The sequence below is a fragment of the Nanorana parkeri genome, unplaced genomic scaffold (genome assembly GCF_000935625.1).
Source record: "Nanorana parkeri isolate BGI_ZX_2015 unplaced genomic scaffold, ASM93562v1 scaffold234, whole genome shotgun sequence".
NCBI classification, from domain to species: domain Eukaryota; kingdom Metazoa; phylum Chordata; class Amphibia; order Anura; family Dicroglossidae; genus Nanorana; species Nanorana parkeri.
Genome location: NW_017306502.1, coordinates 513,317 through 534,808, shown reverse-complemented (window position 1 = coordinate 534,808; position 21,492 = coordinate 513,317). Strand labels below are relative to the sequence as shown.

General features: G+C 40.8%; 1 protein-coding gene across 2 annotated transcripts in view; it reads left to right on the top strand.

Annotated features, from left to right (window-relative positions):
• Positions 1 to 21,492, top strand: part of USP9X (ubiquitin specific peptidase 9, X-linked) — a 143,325-nt gene that overhangs the window by 106,643 nt on the left and 15,190 nt on the right. For both annotated transcript variants that reach the window (XM_018556326.1, XM_018556327.1), the window contains 10 exons: positions 157 to 347; positions 2,625 to 2,798; positions 3,036 to 3,177; positions 3,408 to 4,158; positions 6,172 to 6,295; positions 8,277 to 8,502; positions 8,611 to 8,740; positions 11,663 to 11,848; positions 15,551 to 15,771; positions 20,221 to 20,309. In XM_018556326.1, coding sequence (XP_018411828.1) covers positions 157 to 347; positions 2,625 to 2,798; positions 3,036 to 3,177; positions 3,408 to 4,158; positions 6,172 to 6,295; positions 8,277 to 8,502; positions 8,611 to 8,740; positions 11,663 to 11,848; positions 15,551 to 15,771; positions 20,221 to 20,309 — 2,234 coding nt within the window. The remainder of the gene's footprint in view (positions 1 to 156; positions 348 to 2,624; positions 2,799 to 3,035; positions 3,178 to 3,407; positions 4,159 to 6,171; positions 6,296 to 8,276; positions 8,503 to 8,610; positions 8,741 to 11,662; positions 11,849 to 15,550; positions 15,772 to 20,220; positions 20,310 to 21,492) is intronic.

The window sequence follows — 21,492 nt, the reverse complement described above, 5'->3', positions numbered from 1 at the left end:
GGAAGACAGGACTGCATTACTGGATATTGTCTGCCTATGATAGAAGTATAAATATTGACAAACTCTGTGACTTGCCAGTGTGTGTGTGTGTGCTTGTTTAACTAAAAATTGATAAACTTTGTTTTTGGTGCCTATATTGTTTACTTTAACTTCTAGAGCAACGTAGACCCACGAGATGATGTTTTTGGTTACCCTCACCAATATGAAGACAAGCCTTCACTGAATAAAACAGAGGACAGAAAAGAATACAATATTGGTGTACTAAGGCATCTGCAGGTCATCTTTGGACACTTAGCTGCATCCAGATTGCAGTATTATGTACCAAGAGGATTTTGGAAACAATTCAGGTAGGTTGCATTTAGATAGATGGATAGATTTATTTGTCACATACACAATCGTACAAGTATGATATGCAGTGAAATGCTTTCACGACTGCAAAAAGAAGAAAGAATACATTTTAAATAAAACTTTTACATTGCGAAATAAATATAAGTGTTAAATGTAAATATTAAAATTTAAATTTTACTAAAAATGCGAATACAATATGGAATGTAAGTGTGCGAGTATTTGCCTTTTGCTGTAAACTGTATGTGGTATTAGGTCTTCCAGTTTTTCAATTTTAATGTGTCTTATACAGAACTTACTTTGCTATACACACATTTTCTGTTGTGCTTTTCATCAGCCCTCTAGTTAACTGTATATTGCATGTTAATATAACCAAATAAACTGTCTAGATAAAATGGTTTCAGAGAGTTCTAGATCATTTTCCATTGTTGCTTAGCATTTGTTGGTTTTTATACATCCTATATAAAAAAAATAAACAGTTCTGGAGAGAGAATGTATTCTGACAAGAAGCAATCAGATATAGCAGTATATTTAGTGAAAAGATAATGGCCAGTAAACAAGTGTGTCTGTGTGTTCTCTATTTACCTAACGGTCACCTTCTGTAATTGGATAGGAAGCATCAGTTGAAAATTGGTGATGATGGTTGCCAGTTCTCAGAGCAACTAGTGGGAATGTAAATATGACTGTGCTGCATGGGCAGTAGATGTTTAAATGCATACTGCTATAGTGTTTTTTCCAAATTCTCAGTTAAAGTTTATTACATTGTTTTAGAAATTGGAGTCTTAAACATTCACACTTTACCTGCTGCTTTTTCCTTATTTCATAAATGTGCACACACCTCCTCTAATGATTCTCTGTGTATTGGTGGTTGTGAGTGCCACCAGTTGAAGAGATGTATCAGTCTACTACAACTCATTGAACATAGTAGACTTTTAAGGCATAGTGGGATTGTGTTACCATGCCACACCAAAGCAGATATGGCTGTCCCAATGTGTATTTGTATATATCTGTGTGTGTGTTTTTTTTTATACAGCATTCAGCCATAACATTATGACCACTGACAGGTGATTTACAATGGCACCTGGAAATGGGTGGGATATATTGGGCAACAAGTTAACATTTTGTCCCCAAAGTTTGCGTTGGAAAGAGAAAAAAAAATGGGCAAGCATTAGGAGTCAAATTGTGATGGGCTAGATGATTGGGTCAGAGTAACTTCAAAACTGCAGCTCTTGTGGGATGTTCCTGGTCTGCTATGGTCAGGAGCTACCAAAAGTGGTCCAAGGAAGTAAAAATGATGAACCTGCAACAGGGTCATGGGCGACCAAGGCTCATTGATGCACGTGGTGAGCGAAAGCTGGCCCATGTAGTCCAATCCAATAGAAGAGCTACCGTTGCTTAAAATGCTGAGAAAGTTAATGATAATTCCAATAGGAAGGTGTCTTAACACTCAGTGCTTTGCAGTTTGTTGCGTATAGGGCTGCTTAGCCACAGACCGGTTATGGTGCCTCAGCTGGCCTGTGTCCACTGCCAAAAGCACCTATAATGGGCACATGAGCAGCAGAACTGGGCCACGTATCAATGACAGAAGGTGGCCTTGTCGGATGAATCCCGTGTTCTTTTACATCATGTGGATAGCCCGGGGGTGTGTGTGGCTTACCTAGGGAAGTGATGGCACCAGCATGTACTATGGGAAGAAGACAAGCAGGCAGAGACAGTGTGATACTTTGAGCAATGTTCTGCTGGGAAACCTTGGGTGCTGCCATTCATGTGGATGCTACTTTGAAACGTGGCACCTACCTAAACATTGTTGCTGACCAAGTACACCCATTCATGGAAACAGTATTGATGGCAGTGGCCTCTTTCAGCAGGATAATGCGCCCTGCCACACTTCAAAAATGGTTCAAGAATGGCTTGAAGAACACACCAAGTTCGAGGTGTTGACAGAGATAAATTCTCCAGATCTCAATCCAATTGAACATCTGTGGGATGTGCTGGAGAAAAAGTTCAATCTATAGAGGCCCAAGCTCACAACTTACAGGACTTAAAGGATCTGTTACTGACAGCTTGGTCCCAGATACCACTGCATACCTTGAGAGGTCTGGTGGAGTGGAGCTGTTGGTGCCAAAAGGGGAACCTATTTAATATTTATATTTTTTTTATATATATATATATTACACATTTGATGATTATACAGTGTATGAAGTATGTATGTTCATGTCTTGAAAGGTGTTTTATGTAAAACATTTATTTAGATGTGTTTTTTTTTCTTCTTTTCTTAGGCTTTGGGGAGAACCTGTTAACCTGAGGGAGCAACATGATGCATTAGAATTTTTCAATTCCCTTGTTGATAGTTTAGATGAAGCATTAAAAGCTTTAGGTCATCCAACAATGTTAAGCAAAGTTTTAGGAGGATCTTTTGCTGATCAAAAAATTTGCCAAGGGTGCCCCCATAGGTAAGTGACTTTACCTAGGCTGGAATGTGCACAAATGTCTGCTTTTGTATATTCTGCCCATGGATGGTGAAGTTGCCACAATGGCAACGTGATTATTTCTTTGTGTTGTACAGTGTTTCAAATGTTTCACTGCTTTTTTTTCTTTTCTTTTTTTTCTTTTTTTTCTTTTTTCCCCCCCTCTAAAAAAAAATAAAAAATGTTTGTACACATTTCTACAAATTCTGTGCTATTTTTAAGGTACGAATGTGAAGAATCCTTTACAACCCTGAATGTAGATATTAGGAACCACCAAAACCTGCTTGACTCAATGGAACAGTACGTTAAAGGAGACTTACTGGAAGGTGCAAATGCATATCACTGTGAAAAATGCAACAAAAAGGTCAGAGGTTTTTCTTATTTTAGAAACCAATGCAATTATGTGCAACTATGTGCTTTATTGTGATGTATGCAGTTTATTTGGCATTTTTTTCAATGACTGTTTAGGTGTGTCTCAGATTATTTTATTACTGTGCTGTATTTTAGGGTCTGTGTAATACTGCTTTATAGTCCTAAAATAAGAAATGTATTTAGCACGATAACAATACTAATTCTTGGAATGTGTCGTACCAGGTTGATACAGTGAAGCGTTTGCTAATCAAGAAGCTGCCTCCTGTTCTAGCCATCCAGCTGAAACGCTTTGACTATGACTGGGAAAGGGAATGTGCAATTAAATTCAATGACTATTTTGAGTTTCCGCGAGAGCTAGACATGGAGCCATATACAGTTGCTGGTGTAGCAAAATTGGAAGGAGATGAGGTTAACCCTGAAAATCAGGTCATCCCCAATGAACAGACTGAAAATGAACCTTCTGGAAGCACTAAATACAGACTAGTTGGGGTGTTGGTGCACAGTGGGCAGGCCAGTGGAGGCCATTACTATTCTTACATCATCCAAAGAAATGGAGGCGATGGGGAAAAGAATCGCTGGTATAAGTTTGATGATGGAGATGTCACGGAATGCAAAATGGATGATGATGAGGAAATGAAGAACCAGTGCTTTGGCGGAGAGTACATGGGGGAAGTGTTTGACCACATGATGAAAAGAATGTCATACCGGCGTCAGAAGAGGTGGTGGAATGCCTACATTCTTTTTTATGAACGCATGGACACTCTAGATAAAGACAATGAGCTGATCAAATATATAAATGAGCTTACAATCACCTCAAAACCCCACCAGATCAAGATGCCCTCAGCCATTGAGCGAAGTGTACGCAAGCAAAATGTGCAATTCATGCACAATCGAATGCAGTTCAGCTTAGAATATTTTCAGTTCATAAAGAAGTTACTAACATGTAACAGTGTCTACCTGAATCCTCCCCCAGGTTTGTATTTATATTTCTGCAGTTGTAGGTTTTTTATTTTTTTTCATTAGTCAAGTTTTGGCCATGCTGATAAAGTACGTCAGATTGAATGGTTTGTTTTGAACATGATTTTATTTATTTTTATTGTGTTTATGTAAAACGCATAATAGAATTTTAAATACCTACTTTTTTTTCAGTATGTGAGGACTCCAGGGTAGAATTTGGTTGCATTATAACCTTCTTAGTGCAATCATTACTTGTAGGTAAAAGCTTGGGAACACAATAAAAATATGTGCTAATGCCTGCTAAACATTCTCTGACTCCCAGGACTGAAAGTGTGCACTGAAACTAATGGTATGCAGATGCCCTACAGACCTGCCCTATTAGTACGAACTGGTATGCCCTTTAACATTGAAAATAATTTCCTATTCATCTCAGTGCAAGCAAAAAAAACTTTTCTTGATTGTACAGAACAAGATACAGGGAGTTAATTTGGTTAACCACTGCGTTATGCAACTACTGTCAGATGATTGGACACTGGCAAATCAGTCAGCTCTGTAAGACAGCCCTGTATAACCCCTCCCACTCCCAGCCTGCTGCAGTTTTTTGCTAGTGTCTTTAGGTGATGGGCTCCTGTCTGCGGATTTAGCAGAGGAAAAGGACTGGCCTCTGGACATCTCTTCAAAACTCCGACACATCTGAATCTTTGTGGATGTGGTGGGTAATAGTTTACAGTTATCCACCTGCCACAGTTAACTAGTCTGGGATGCCCAAACCTGTCAAAACCTTCCTTGTGCATGCACTTTCACAACCGGTGTTGTATGATGGGGGTGATCACCCTGAACACTGTTAACTGCTCCTAAATGGGTAAGCACAGTAATACCCATTTGAAGAGTCAGTACTCTACCAAGTTGCTGGCCCTTGCTTCGTTTTCTGGATCCTTATAGTTGGGTACCTGGATGATCTACTCTGAGAACAGTCGACAGAAGCCTTGCTTTCTAACATTCAGAAGGCAATGAAAACCCTGCAGAGATTCTGTCCGGAGATTCGGTCCGGAGTCTCTAGAAGTCCACACAGGAACCATCCCCATTGCTTGGACGGTCTGCCTGGTCTTGGACATGGCCATGTTCGGGGACTTTTTCCCCAGGAAAGATCCAATCTCCCTGCTCTCATGTTTGGACCTTAGTCAAGGACTGCTGCTGCATGAGAGACTTGATGATAGACGCAGTGACCCATGCTTCCATTCCAAACCAAATCCAAATTGCAGCTCTGCATCCTAGGTGTGTGGGATAAACATATGACCAGTGAGACAAAGTTTGCCTTTTCTTGGCGGATCTCCAACCCAGCATTGGAAAATCATCATTCCAAATAAGTCATGACCATAAAGAATTGTAGTTTTAGGCACTTTATAGCTGTTCCTATATTGGGACCTATATTGGGCCTGTGCTTTGGGAACTATAATAGGAACGCACACACATTCTTTAGTGACTCTATAATTAGGCCAACTAAACAGTCGTACATACCTGCTATAAAGCAGGCACAGTAAGGAATAAAGATGTACGGTATAAATGAAACTTATGAAGGAGTCCATTTGTGACAGCTATACAAAAATGAGCAAAGAAATCTAGTTAGGTAGCTGCTAGTGAAACAATTGCCACTGGGACAGAAAGCTCTTTAATGGAGCTCTAAATAAAATAGCTCTAGCTCTTACCTCACGCTATGCTCACTAAAGAATTTGGCTGGACATACAGTAAGCAAATCATATGTCTTTGCTTTTGTTAATTCCCAAACTAAAGTAATAAAGGTTGTTTTTACCCAAACAAAAAACCCTTGATTGAATCTTGCCGCCACCTTGTCACTCCCCCATGCCCTGTTTTTGTATTGCAAAACTTGAGTATCCATTTTTTGAAGTGGAGGGAATGACTGTTCTCTGCCTCCCTTCTTCTTTTTTTTTTTTTTTTCTTTTTCGGTTAACCTTGTCTCTTTATCTGGGGAAACTTGTACTCAGAAAATACCTTTTCTCTGTTTGTGCAGGACAAGAACAGTTGATGCCCGAGCCAGAAGAAATAACCATGATTAGTATACAGCTTGCTGCTAAATTCTTGTTTACCACAGGATTTCATACAAAGAAAGTTGTCCGTGGTCCTGCTAGTGACTGGTAAACTATTGCTTTATAGTGAGCTTATCTTTAACTGTTTTTTGCTGTAACATATATGAAGCAAGGACTGGTTTACATGTTTTAAGTTTTGGTACATTTAAATGCATGGATTGCGCTCATAAGTTCCTGTTTAGCTATGTGCAATTATAGCTTTCAACTTTGCATTTTCACACAGTATATTTTGTACAAGTCATTCAAGTAGCATGTCTACTGCAACATATCTACCATAGCAAAACACATAATTCCATAATACATAGCTCCAGCTGCAAGCTCTGTAGAGATCCATCCTCACCGGTCAATATACTCTAAAAAGATCCATGGACAACACTCTGCTATACTCCATTTAATTATTTATTTCAAATATGTTACATCACCCAACTGCGCTCCTCCCCCTGACACCTTTTACCTTCCATGGCGCTTAGTCATAGAGTCAAGCAGGCTAATCCTAATGGAGGATGAAATGCTTCAAGGGGATGAGCTCAGGTGGATGATGTGACTTCTTTGAAATAAACAATTGAATAAAGGCTATCCAAGTGCAGTGCATGTATCTTTTTTGTAAGATTTACCCATAGGGGTTAATTGGTCATGTAATGTGTATTAAACATGAACTGTGCTTATATTGTAATGCAGGAACAACATCCACACCGGGGTACACTTGTCAAAATTAACATTCTGTATAAGCTTTTTATAAACTTGCAAGCCAGATTGCATTGGCTGAGGAACAAAAAAGTGCTAAAAGACTGATATTTTTTGCCACCATCACCAGCTGCAGATACACCCTTTCCCTTTGCTTTCATGCTGCTCTGTTCAACCACTATCAAGTACCGTATTTTGCGGTCCATAAGACGCACCGGACCATAGGACGCAGGGAGGTACGGTGCGCCTTATGGAGCACTCGACAGACCGTAGCTTCTGTGACAGAAGCTGCAGTTAGTGACCGCTGAGACAGGTGGCGCTGTGATTACAGCGCCACGGTCTCAGTGATCACACAGAGCAGACGAAGAACGTCCGTTCTTCGTCTGCTCTATGGCGATCACGATCGCCGCCGCTGCTCGGTTTTAATACCAGTGATCTCATTAGATCACTGGTATTAAACGAGCAGTGGCTCCTACTACTGATATCGATCGCCGCTGCTCGGTTTTAATACCAGTGATCTCATTAGATCACTGGTATTAAACGAGCAGTGGCTCCTACTACTCATATCGATCGCCGCTGCTCGGTTTTAATACCAGTGATCTCATTAGATCACTGGTATTAAACGAGCAGTGGCTCCTACTACTGATATCGATCGCCGCTGCTCGGTTTTAATACGAGTGATCTCAGTAGATCACTCGTATTAAACAAACAGTGGCTCCTACTACTCGCCCGGCGCCCGAAACTGCATGTCTCGGGCGTCAGGATTCGCTCCATAAGACGTAGGCACATTTTCCCCCTCCTTTTTTGGGGGAAAAAGTGCGTCTTATGGAGCGAAAAATACGGTACTTGGTAAGTTTGGGTATGGAGGAGACTATGATACGCTAACTCCCACATGACCTCCAATGCATGGTCATTGGCTACTTCTGCCTATTGTCTCATGGGAGTGCAGAGAGAGTACTTGGCTGTATGGAGAGAACCTCCTCCCTTTGCTCACCACAAGTGAATGGAGTGCATCTGGGGAAAGGGTGAAATGCCTGTTAAACATAATACAGGTTGGCATATGTAGGGTTTTTGCTCTAAGTTTCTAGTGTTATGCTTCTTGGTTTTCAAAGAGCAAAAATATGCTCCAGAGATTAGCAAAAGATGAAATGAGAAATTGGCAAAAAATTCCAATATGTTGGTTCATGTTAAACGTTTTTATATTTAAATACAGCTTGCCGATTAGGCCTTTGCAAAAGTAGCAATTAAGTTGCATTGATTGTGAGATTGCAAGTCTAACATGTTTTTTCAACATATATAATGCTGATATTTATATGACCTGAACAATTTTTAAAATTTATCATAGGTATGATGCATTGTGTATCCTACTCCGCCATAGCAAGAATGTCCGCTACTGGTTTGCACATGGCGTCCTTTTTGCTTACCCAAATCGTTTCTCTGAGTATCTTTTGGAGTGTCCTAGTGCTGAAGTCAGAGGAGCTTTTGCAAAACTTGTAGTATTTATTGCACACTTTTCTTTACAAGATGGCCCTTGCACCTTACCCTTTGTTTCTCCTGGACCATCAAGCCAGGTACTTTATTGCTTTTTATGTTTATAGTTATCCATTTGCCTTTTGTAATATGCTATATATATTAAATTTATTGTATCCCCAAAAATGCTATGATGCTTTCTGTTCTAGGCTTATGATAATTTGAGTCTGAGTGACCAATTACTGAGAGCTGTACTTAACCTTCTCAGAAGAGAAGTGTCTGAGCATGGTCGTCATCTACAACAGTACTTCAACCTTTTCGTCATGTATGCCAACCTTGGTGAGAAACAATGCTTATATCCCTCTTACAACATGGCCTGCAATACTAACAAACTATTTTTCTTTTTAAAGTAAACCAAAGGTTCACTTTAAAAGTAAATGGCATAAATATATAGCAATACGCAAGTCACAGTACCAGTAATTTTTTTAGGAATTGTGGGTTCTGGTCTCAAAAACATGAAGGTATTTCAGTAGTAGGTATGTTTCTGTATTACTCTTAAGGTGCCCATACACTGCACGATTATCGTACGATAATCGTATGCGATCGGTTTTTCGTACGATAACCGAACAGTGTGAACGGAGACGTGCGACCATTTCTACTGTACGGTCGCACGTCTTCTGTCGAACCAGCATGTTCGAAAACCAGCCGGGAATCGTACGATTCTCGGCTGGTTAGAACGGTGCTCGGAAGATAAATGCTGAACGGGCCGGTGTGCGCACGCGCACACTGCCCGTTCAGCATTGCGGTCATCGGAAGCCCGCCCCTCAGGGGGGTGGGCTTGCGATGATCGAGAGTGCGATCTGCCTGTCCAAGATAGGCAGATCGTACTTTTTTTTAATCCCTTTACAACCATCGCAAGACTAAAGTCTTGCGATGGTTGTAGAGTGTATGGCCACCTTTAGGTGATTTTCTAGCTGGGTGTGGTGGATTTACAAGAATGTGGACTATCTCCTCTAAAGTGTACGAATGAGGTAATCACCTACTTTAAATAGTGTTTCTTAATTGTACAGTACAGCACACAAGCTCCTTTAATCATAAACCCTGGGTTATATGCATTCGTCTTCAAGTGATTGGACACTGGCAAATAGATTTGTGGGAAAGCCCATAAAACCCATTCAACTCCTAGCAAACCTCAGATTTTTTATTTTTTTTTTCCTTGGGAGAAGTGAGACTGGGTTATCCAGCAGCCCTCAGTCATGAGACAATAGTCGGCTGCACCCCTTCTGCTTCACAGCAAAGGTCATAGGTACCCTTAGGGGTGCTTCTGACCACAAAGGGGGATGTCGGGTACAAGGGAAATGGGACTAGGCGACAGGCCAGCACACAAGGTGCAGAGGGCTATGATGAAACTAACCAGGGTTCCCCTGGTAGCTCAGTTTCCGACACTTGAGACTTCAGTCCATGCTCCTCAGGGTCCTCCCTTCTACTTCTACCCTTGTGTTTTTCCCATTCCTCCTTTTTAATTAGAGATTAATATTCTTCTTCCATGGCAGCACTTATGGGCAAAGTCTCTACACTGTTGGAAAATGCTGTAAGCAAAGGGCGAAAGCGTCTTTATTTGGCATTATCCACAGAGTTGCTTTCCCGTCACTGAACTATTTATTTATTTTCCTTGGGGGCGTGGTTAGCATGGAAAGAGTGAGTTTGATTCAGTGGACTTCTTACGGGAGAAAGGCCAGTCGCCAATTATTTCTCCCAGGCCTAATGAGATCATTACAGCTTTGGTGGACACTTTGTTTAATCTAGAAATGCCTCCACCTACTGGCCATAAAGGGACCAGTATAGGTGCTCTGAATTAATATATATACGGAACGTATATATGGGATGCACCGATACAAGCCCGCCACCTGGTTTTAGTTCATGTTTGTGAAGTTTTACCAGGTAAATGTTCAGGTTTCTTCTGACACCAGCTTTGGCTGTAAGGTGCTTCAGGCAGCTCTTTGAGTTTGGAATTAGTTCCCTTAGTTCTTGTGGGCTTGTTTGCCGTGTTGCCCACACCCCAGTTGTATTGCTTGGGGACATCCCAGGGTCTGCTGTCAAAAAATTATTTTTTTTGTGCACGGATACTGATTTTGGTGTGTTTTAACAATTGAATTGTGTATTTTTATCGGTTTAATATTAATTTGAGAAACATTTGCGCAATTATCGCAGGGCCTACAAATTTAGTATCACCATCTTTTTATTCTACCGGGCCTGCGCTTTCAGAAAATATATGGTTTGGGGGGTCTTTTACAAACGCTAGCAACGCAGCAGTTGAAAATCAAACCAATAGGAAAAAATTGCAGAAAATTCAAAAATGGCTTGGCCAGCTGATTTGAAAAATGTTCCGGAGGGCTTGGCAGCGAAAGGGTTAAAGGAACTTGTGTCTTGTATTGTATGATAAGGTGAATTGGACTTTTGCCTCGCCTGTAAATCCTTTTCTTGGACTACAGTAATAGACGCAGGTCAGTCTCCCCTCTATGCTTTTTCCTTTCATCGCTTACCGTTTGCCAGTGTCCAATCACCTGAATGTGACTGCATATAGCACAGGATCTATGATTACTGACGCCTGTGTCCTGTACTGTACTCCAAGAAAAGTAGTTATAGGTAAGTCAATCTGTTTTTTCTAACCCAAACATCTTTTACAGACACTATACAAAATCCTGACTCTTCACCACTGCTGCCCAAATAATACATCTTGGACAGGACTGTGACTTGCGTAGTAAAAGAGCAATTGCTCATTGATGAGGTCATCTCAGTTCTTTTTTTCCTCCAATCGGCAAGCTCCATTTGTTCGATTCACAGCTGTGTCTAATACAATAAAACCTGTCCATCTTAGAGTGGTGCATCTTCCTGTCTGAATGCTAATGTGCAGGTGATTACAGCACCCTGGCTAGTCATTTTGCCAGGATGCTGATTGCATTGGCTCACACAAAAATGTTCACTTCATCAACCATGAAACCTATGGTGCTGCAAACAAATTAAAACGTATATTTAACTTTCCTCTTAAGAGGATTGTGCTCTGCCCTGAAGTGCAGACGCTTGTGGTCAGCTTGTGTTTTTCAGACTGATGAACTTATTGGTGAATTGTTTTTAGGATGCTTTTTACAAACTAACCTATTTTAATAGCTTAAAAACCATTATAAGGGCTAGATGTTTAAATAACATTACTAGCGATCTGCAAGTTGTGAATTCATATAAATCTTGTGCTTTCATTTTCAGGCATGCAAGAAAAGACCCAGCTTCTGAAACTCAATGTGCCTGCAACATTTATGCTAGTAGCAATGGATGAAGGGCCTGGTCCTCCAATCAAATACCAGTATGCTGAATTGGGCAAATTGTACACTGTAGTGTCACAGCTAATCCGTTGTTGCGATGTATCATCGCGTATGCAGTCTTCTATTAATGGTAATGTCCGTATATTTGAATTTAACACACAAGGGTGTTTGGTTATTTAATAATTGTGATAGAAAATAAGTGTTTATGTTCTTGGTAAATAATTTCAGCTTTATTTTATTTTTATTTCAGTTCTTCCAGGGGATTGAGCTTTAGTCTAACACATTCAGATATTTCAGATTTCAGTTATCTCTGTCCAATGTAGCCACCTCAGTGCTTTATTAAAAGAATAGCAAATTGCATTGTGGGTAAGAAATATAGGTGTTTTTTTTTCTTAAGGACCCTTTCACATCCAGATCATCACCAGACCAGATCCCTATGCTATTTGTGGCCTCTGTTTACACCAGCGCAGTCCCTACCAGAAAAATACTGCATGTCTGGTCTGGAATGCACTGGAACTGCGGGCAGGGTCACACCATTTTCCGGACCCGATCTAGTCCGTAAAATGGTGTGCTGTCAGTCCTGCAATGTCTCATGGGACTTGTAGTTGCACTGCAGCATAGAACCTATAACCCCTACCCCAGAATTCTGCTCAGTTTTTGCGTCGTCGTCTCCTCAAGAATAATGGGTGTTTCCTTTTCCTTCCTTGCTGGATTGTTTTTTGTTTTTTTTTGTCAGGTTGCATATTGGAACTCTGGTAAAATATGTTGGCCAACTAGAAAGACTTTCCAGTCTACTAAGTATACTGGTGTTCTCTCTGCAACAGTTCTGCATTGTGAGCAGTAGCAGCCCCGTCTGTGTGTTTATCTTGCACAGGACTTTGTGGTTGAAGTCAGGCCGGTTTTGTTCCTTCCTGAGTTGTCATGACCAGAACTGTTTGCAGTGTTTCTCTCTGTCCCAGTGTCTAAAGACTCGCTCTCTGTGAGTAGCTGTAGCAAGCTGTGAGCAGTACCCAGGAGGCAGTTTGTGCATTTTTAATTTGGCTACAATGAGTTGGAGGAACAAGGGTGGTTATGCCTATACTTCGCGGGAGACCATTTTTCTTTTTTGTCTCTTTGCTGGATGGTATCATTAAGAACACAACAGGGGGTAAGAGTACTCATTTACACAGGCGCAGAAAGATAAAGGGCATCAGTGTAGGTCTACCTCTCCTTTTTCTGCTTCTAGTCTTTTCTTTCATTCGTCCGAATTGGAATCCAGCTTCTAGCGTATCTAAACAACCATGGTAGACTAAAGGTTCAAAACCTGCAGACAGGTTCACTACTGCCTAAATTGTTCACCCCAATATGTTTTATTACAAGTTGGGGGACATCTGTTGGCTCACATAGTTGATGCTTTGGTGTTGGAGATTGTGTCCTGAGGCTACAAAATTGTGTCCCCTTCTTACTCTTTGTTTTTCACCTCATACATTCCAGTGGCTCTGCAATGCGTTTTGTTGACTCAGGGAGTTATTCCATGGCCTCCATCTGAAACCTTTTAAGGTTTTTACTCAAACCTGTTTACATTTCCAAAACCAAAAAGACATTCAACCTATATTGGATATCACCTTCTGCCACCAAAAGTTCCAAATTGTATGTATTCAGTCAGTTATTGCCTCTCTTCATCACGGAGACTTGTTGTCATCCATCAATATAAGAGATGCATATTTACACTTTCCTATCTTTTCAGGTCATCAGTGATACCTTCTCTTCACATTGGGCAACAACCACTTTTAGTTTGTGGGCCTTCTCTTTGGTCTCCGCTCTAAAGAGTTTTTTTAGATTTCTGTGGCTTCTCTGCCTCGCGCATTCCAATTATCGGATACTTGGACAACCTCCTCCTGCAAGATCAGATGCCCCTGGCTTTGGACAACAATGCGCTAAACGCATTTTACACCATGCAGGAATTCTGTATTCTTAAACGCTACATGCCATCTAGTTCTTTCACTTCGCTTGAAGTACTTGGGCCTTTTCCTAGATGCTCTTCAGGCAAAGGTCTTTCTGCCCCCAAAAAAGTTTACAAAACTTAAGACACAAGTTTTTCAATTTTGCTCCTAACCTTGTTCATCCCTTAGTTCTGGGGTTGACGGTATCTAACTTCATAGTGGTCCTGGTTGCTCAATTCCACTTACTGGTTGACTCAGTTACATTTACGATCCAAATTGTTACCTTAGTAGCTGCTCCCGCCGGCATTGATGGACAGATTCTTCCTCCTCCTGTGTGGAAAGAGTCTTGATGGATGACAGTCTTCAGGGATGGGGCGGAGTTCTGGGCCTCCTTTCTGGTCAGGGTAGTTGATTAAAGAAAACATAAAAGCCCCCAATCAACATCTTGGAGTTCTGTTGCTTGAATTTTCCTTTGTGCTGATCTGGTCCACATGCAGTCGGTCAACACCATGGCCATGGCTTACATCATCAAGGTGGCACCAGAAGTGTTGTGGCAGCGACACAAGTGAAGTCCATCCTATCCTGGACAGAACTTCATGTGCTGCCTCTCCAAGGTACACACTAACGATGTAGAATATTGCCAGACAGCGTTTGGACCTGGGAGAAAGGTATCTCCGTCTCTAGGTGTACCAAGACATATGGCCATGTTGGAAAGACGTCAGACACTTGTTCCACTAAGGCAGTGAGTGCCTCTTGGGCTTTTCTTAGTCAGGAATCTGTGTCTCAAGTTTGTAAAGCACCAGCCCGGTCTTCTGTACATAATTCTATAGAGTTGATATGTCTATCTGCAGACGCCAGTTTCCACCTATATAAGCTACTTTGTAATGCCCTTGGTTACCCTTTTTGTTTGCATTCTGGTTGGGCTTGGTTCGCATGTGTTCTTTTAGGTGTGTTCATCCTTCTGGTTTGGACGTCTCTGGTTTACTTAATAAAGCTGTGTCCCTCAATAGTTGACGGAGAAAATATTATTATTTTTGTACTTCTTGTAAAATCCTTTCCCAGAAGTTTAAGGGACTTAGCTCCCTTCCCTCTGACTGCTCTCTTCCCCCTGACTTCTCTCTGTAGAAGGGTTTGGCCTCCAGTATTTTTTGTGTGCTTAAGGTTCATTTCTCATGTAGATGGCAGTATAACCCTGAGTTGCTTATTACAGCGGAGTCCCTCAATAAACTTCGAAAAAGTATTGTGTTAAGCAAAATCTTATTAAGGGTCTTGGGGATTTTGTTTTAGCCTATGTTAATATGTTTAGTGACTGGCTAGGTTGCAGTTGGTTTTGCAATCTCTGTACAATATGATTTAGAAATACCAAAACTATGTATTGTAAATGTCTGCCTTAACTGTCTATTTAGTCCAGTTGTATGCAGCCTGGCAGACTCTTGGACTACATAATTGTTGGGTAATACAGATTGTAGCATGTATGGTTAGCTTTAGAGGCACATACCCTGATTTACTGAAGGGGGAAGAGCATTCTCACTAAGTAAATTGTTACTTTAGTGAATGAGTTAAAACAAAGTTCGAATTAAAAAAAACAAGATTTGGCTTGTATAGGGTTGAATGATCAAGTCAGCATGGCTTCACCTCATTCAGCTAAGAGAGAAATTCACTTAGCATAGTGAAGCTGTTTTGTTTTCAATCATCCAGTCATTTGAAAGGAAAAGATCTTGACTCCTTGCACAAGATTGGGTATTATTTGCAAAGTGAATCTTAATTTAAACTCATTCACTAGGGTAAGTGAAAATTCACATTGGAAGTAAACTTCTCCTTTTAGTCAATCAGCTCTTTTTTTTACTGAATATTTTTTTTTTTGGACTTGTACAGCCAGTTTAGATAGTAAAAAAAAATTCAATTTACAGGTAATCCGCCACTGTCTAACCCCTACGGAGACCCCAACCTTTCCCAGCCTATTATGCCACTGCAGCAGAACGTGGCAGAGTTGTTGTTTGTGAAAACCAGCTATGTGAAGAAAATAATTGAGGACTGCAGCAACTCTGAAGAGACCATCAAATTGCTTCGATTTTGTTGCTGGGAGAATCCCCAGTTCTCCTCTACAGTTCTCAGTGAATTGCTGTGGCAGGTGAGCCATCACTGAATACTTCTTTTTTTTTTTTTACAATTTTTATGTTAGAGCTGATCTTCATGCAAAATTAAATTGTGCTCAATGTAGTGTAGATGGCATAAGTGAATGTATTAAATGTGAAGAATTCCAATGAGATGAATGTTTTCAGTATGGCCAGAATCTTCCTTATCTTTGCCATTTCTTTCTGCTGGCGGTCCAGATCCCTTAATACAACACCAAGGAAAAACCTAAAATGGAGGGTGAGGGGGGCAACTGTACTGTAATGACGTCAGCAAATATAGCCTCCAACAATTTAAATGTCCAGTGTAGCCAAGTGTATGATGCATCATCAACGAATAATAACCTGGTTTTCACTCTAAGCATCTATGCCACCTGAGGGACAGCAGGACAATCATCCACCAAAATTCATATACATGTATACAAAAATCCATTTGGTACAATTACAAAAGACTTTTTACAAAAAACCTTTAAAACCATCTAAAAGACTACAAACATATCCGCAGGGCCCTTTAATAATGGGCATAGGTAAACATAAAGGGGGGAATTGATCAAAACTGGAGCTGCTGTGTATGGCAACCAATCAGCTTCTCTCTTCAGTTTGTTCAGCTAAGATCTGAAAATGAAAGAGAGAAGCTGATTGGTTGCCATGCACAGCTGCTCCAGATTTTGTTTGCTACAGTTTTAATAAATTCCCTTCAAAGTGTCCATCTCTGTAAATTCTAGAAGTAAGGTGCACACCCTCCTCTCTGATTAAAGTACAAAATGTTTAATTTGGTTGACAACTGTAAATAATCCTTGCAGAGCGATTTTTACATGTTGGCCACCATGCATAAAACAAACACCGATAGTATCCTCTTTCTCATAAAGGCTCCCAACTTTCCTGGGATAAAGGGATAAAGAGTTGTAGCTCCAATATCTATAATATAGGGAGGATAGAGTGTGCACAAAAAAGTACAAACATGTTTGGGTGTATATATTTTTGTCATTGGCCTATACACATACAGCACAGCAATGAAGAAATAAAATGAACTAGGATCACACTAATCCAGCACATTATTAATCTCACGTGCCCCACTCAATATAGCCGCCGCTTGAGTGGGGCAACTCAGAATAATAACGTGCTTGATTAGAGTGATCCTAGTTCATTTTATTACTTCATTGCTGTGCTGTATGTGTATAGGCCAATGCCTTGGCTGGCGCTCGTGCAGAAGTTTCTTGGGCAAACTTACCGGCCCAAGTGGCTCCATCGACTAACGAAGGGGGGAGGAGTCCGGTGGTGTCACGGACATTGACATCACCGGACTCCTTCCCCCTTCACTTCGTTAGCCATCACGAACATCGACGTCACCGGACTCCGGTGACGTCGATGACCATGACGTCACTGGATCGCCGACGCGACTCCCGGACACACACACTCATACACATACCTGCGGCATCCCGGATTCCCATCTCCAACTGTCCCTTACCTCTTCCAGCAGGGGCGTAGTAATGAAGCCTGGCATGTGACCACCCCCAGCTTCCTGATTGCATGGGAAGCCTGGGAAACCACAGCTATGCTCCCTCACAGCTTCCCAAGCACAGAGGACTGCAGCTATTATGTGAGGAATGTAAATGGCAAGTGCTGCCGCGCTCTATCGCTGAGCCGGTCACCGAGAGATCTTTGTGATCCCTGACTAAAAACACGATACCTGCTGTTGGGGTTTTGATTCAGGCTGCTTATTTACACAGAGCTGCCATATGAAATACAAGATCCTAGATGTGCTCCTGTATATACACAGTGGGGGGATTTATCAAAACTGGAGCAGACAGAATTTGGAGCAGTTGTCCATAGAAGTAAGGCTTCTCTTTTGCGTTGTTTCAGTTAAGCTTTGAAAATGAAAGATTGATGCTGGTTGGTTGCCATGAATAACTGCTCTTGATTCAGCCTGCTCCAGTTTTGATAAATTTCCCTCAGTGTGTCCTGGGGCACACAATTTTAATTGCAGAAGCGACCCTGTATGTTTCTTGCCTGCTAGCAATGTTTCCTCTAAATGTATACCGTTCACCCAAATGTGCAGCTTAGTGTAGGTTCTCTTGGCTTGCCTTCATATCAGGATGAATTACTGTAGATTTAATAAGTCTACACACCCCTGTAAAAATGCCAGGTTTTTGAGATGTAAAAAAAAAAAATTTAAACCAACATAACTCGCTCCAGAATTGTTTTCACCATGTGACCTTTTTAAGCTGTGCAATTCAATTAAAAACAAACTGAAATCTTTAAAGGGGAAAAAGTAAAAAAAACTTACAATAATGTGGTTGAATAAATATGCACTCCTTTAAACAAACACTGTGTTGAAGCACCTTTTGATTTTATGACCGCTTTTAGTCTTGGAGCATGGCACATCTTGCCTTGGGAACCTTTGACAGATTTTGAGGGCTTTTGCATGAAAGAGTGGGCAGATTGCAAGGGCATCTCCTGTGCACAGCCCTCTTAAGGTCATCCCACAGATTTTCTATTAGATTCATAGCCAGGCTCTGGCTGGGCCTTTCCAAAACCTCTGGTGAATCCGTTTTTTTGTTTATTTATAGGAATGCTGTGGGTCCTTGTCATGCAGAATGGTAAAGTTCTTCATTTTTAGCTGTGGCCAGAAGGTTTTGTGCCAAAATTGACTGCTATTTGAACTGTTCACAGGGCATTATTACAGGGGTGTGTGCATAGTTGCATAGTATTTAAGGTTGATTAAAGACACCGGTCCATAAAGTTAAACCTTTGTGTGTCTGTGTGTTTGTGCATGTATGAGTCCCTGTGTGGTCTAGTTTTTAATAGTACCCGTATCTAAATGATTTTTGAATGATTCAATACGTTCAGCTGATATCACTGCTTGTGGCAGAGAGTTCCAAAATGTAACCACTCTAACTGAAAAGAAGCCGCTACGCCCTGTGTGGTTAAATCTTTCTTTGCTATCACCATTAAACATTTTGTACATCAAAATTATGTCCCCTCTTAATCTCCTCACTTCCAGCGTGAACAAGTTTAAATTTAGCAAACTTGTCTCATAGCTTTGGTCCTCCAGCCACTTAACTAGTTTAGTTGCCCTTCTCTGGATGCTCTCCAGCTCCAGGACATCCTGTCTGTGGATTGGTGACCAAAACTGCACCGCATACTCCAGATGAGGCTGAACCAGCGATCTATAAAGTGGCAAAATGATTGCTTTGTCTCTAGAAAACATTCCCTTTTTAATGCATGACAGTACTAGCTTTGTTTGCCACAGCCTGGCATTGCATGCTATTCAATCTGTAGTCAACTGACCCCCAAATCTTTTTCCGTTTCTGACTTCCTTAGTGGGGTACCCATTAATGTGTATTCAGTTTTACTTTTTTTCAACATTAAACCTCACCTGCCATGTAGTTGCCCACTTCCCTATTTTATCCAGGTCCTCCTGTAATGTTATGTCTAAGCTTGTGTCTATTACCCTCCCAATTTTAGTATCATCTGCAAACGCAAAAACATGGCTATTAACACCTTCCCAATATAGTTAATAAACAATTATACTTTTTATATTCACATAACTGCCATGCAAAGTCACCCTGGGCCAGTGTGTATAAATTACAATGATTTTGGCTAATTTTATTACAGACTGTTTATGCTTTATTGATACAGTACTTGCATATGAATTCCTGGCACTTGCTGCTTCCTGTCTGCTTATTATAAACTTCTTGAACACCATAATTGGCTGTTCTGATCACATGAACAGGAACCAACAGCAACCAATCAGCTAGTCTTTTGAGTTCAGTTAAAGCAGAAAATTGTATTGACCCTTGTATTGACCCTTGCAGTGGGGCTACCCCTGCACTGCAAGAGTAAAGTGCTTGATTTTGCCTAGGGTCAAAAATAAAAAAAACTTATACTCATCCTATCCTACCTCTTAGACTGGTCCCTGGAGCCCCTCTCCCTCTCTGATGCAGTGGTCTAAGGTCCGTGATGCATCATATTCTATAAACATTGTATAGGACTTGAGGGAGTCAAGGGACATACCATAGCTGAGGAGGAGGCAGGGGGGAGTGCTGTCACTGCCGGTGGCTCCAAGGGTCAGTTACGTATAACTTATTTTTTTTACCCTAGGCAGAAACTACTACTTAACCCTTGCAGTGGGCTATCCCTGCACTGCAAGGGTTCTTTAAGCTTTGAAAATGAAAGATAGAAGCAGATTGGTTGGTTGTCATAGGTAGTTGCTCCAGTTTGTCTGCTCCATTTTTAATAAATTCCCCCCCAATGTGTCTCAGTAGATAAACATAATCTATACAATTGAATGCTTATGGCCATTTTAGCTAGTGTTTTGTTGGTCAAAAAATATCAATCAGTATGGTTTGTGTATAGTTTGTTTTTATAGTAATGTTCAAACATTGTCATATCAGTTCATCTTCAAAGCTCACAATTTGATTAAATTCTTCTCATTTTAAATGTAGGTGGCATATTCTTACACTTATGAGCTTAGGCCCTATTTGGACCTTCTACTCCAAATCTTGTTGATAGAAGACTCTTGGCAGACCCATAGGTAAGTACATTTATAAACTTACTAAAAAGCAAATATTTAACAATCTTTGTCTTGACAACCCCTTTCTTTGTAGATAGTTACATAGTATTTGAGGTTGAATAAAGACACTGGTCCATCAAGTCCAACCTATAGCGTGTATGAATGTGAATCTACATGTGTATGAGTGTGGATGAGTCCATGTGTCATCTTAGTGTACCTGTACCCCTGTATGTTGTGGTCTGTGGTCTCTGAGGAAATCGTCCAAATGTTTTTTGAATGATTCGACACTCTTAGCTGAAATCACTGCTTGCGGCAGCGAGTTCCAGACCCTAACCGCTCTAACTGAGAAGAAGCCCCTTGTGCTTACATTTTTTTCTCCACCAATTTTAGGTGGTGGCCTCTAGTCTTTGTTATGGAAGTTACCGTAAAGAGTTTATTGCTGATGTTGCAATCACTATTGAACATCTTGTACAAGAAAATTCATATCCCTCCTTAGTCTCCTCACAAGTTTAAATTTAGTAACCTTGTCTCATAGCTTTGGTCCTCCATCCCTTTAATTAGTTTGGTTGCCCTCCTCTGGACTCTTTCCAGTTCCAGACACATTCACAGATATCACATTCATTGTTCAGATTTCCTGAAAAAAAGATACCGTTTGTATGAAAAGGGGTGGTATTCATTATAGGAAGGCCTTAGAGGACTCTAATAAATCCTGAGTTTACTTTTAGAGCCCATTTGTCTGGTTTTATGGTTTCCTATTAAATGGAAAAACAGAACAACTCTACCTATTGGACTCTAATTTCTCTTGGGGGCTCTTTGCCATAGTTAGGCTCTGGTTCCAATCTCCAGTAAAAAAAAAAAAAAATCCAACAGGGAAGAAAATACACTGTATTGGGAGCTGAATTACAGGAAGTAGCAACCAGGTGGGCCCTCTTCTGGCACTGCTTGTGTTCCTACTTGAGTAAAACATATGAACTGCAATAGAGATGTTGTGTGTGTTCCCAATTCCCAGAGCACTGTGGGTTAATGAAAGACTATCCAGCAGGCACCGCTTGCTTTGCGGCTCAATTTGTCTTACTGTAACCTTGAACTGAGGTGTTTAATAAGGGATAAGTCACTGGAATAAGTTTTATACTGTATTTTTCTCGTTTATTGAGGGACACAGTTATGTAGTAATTCTTAGATTTTCTGATTTTATATAGTTGCC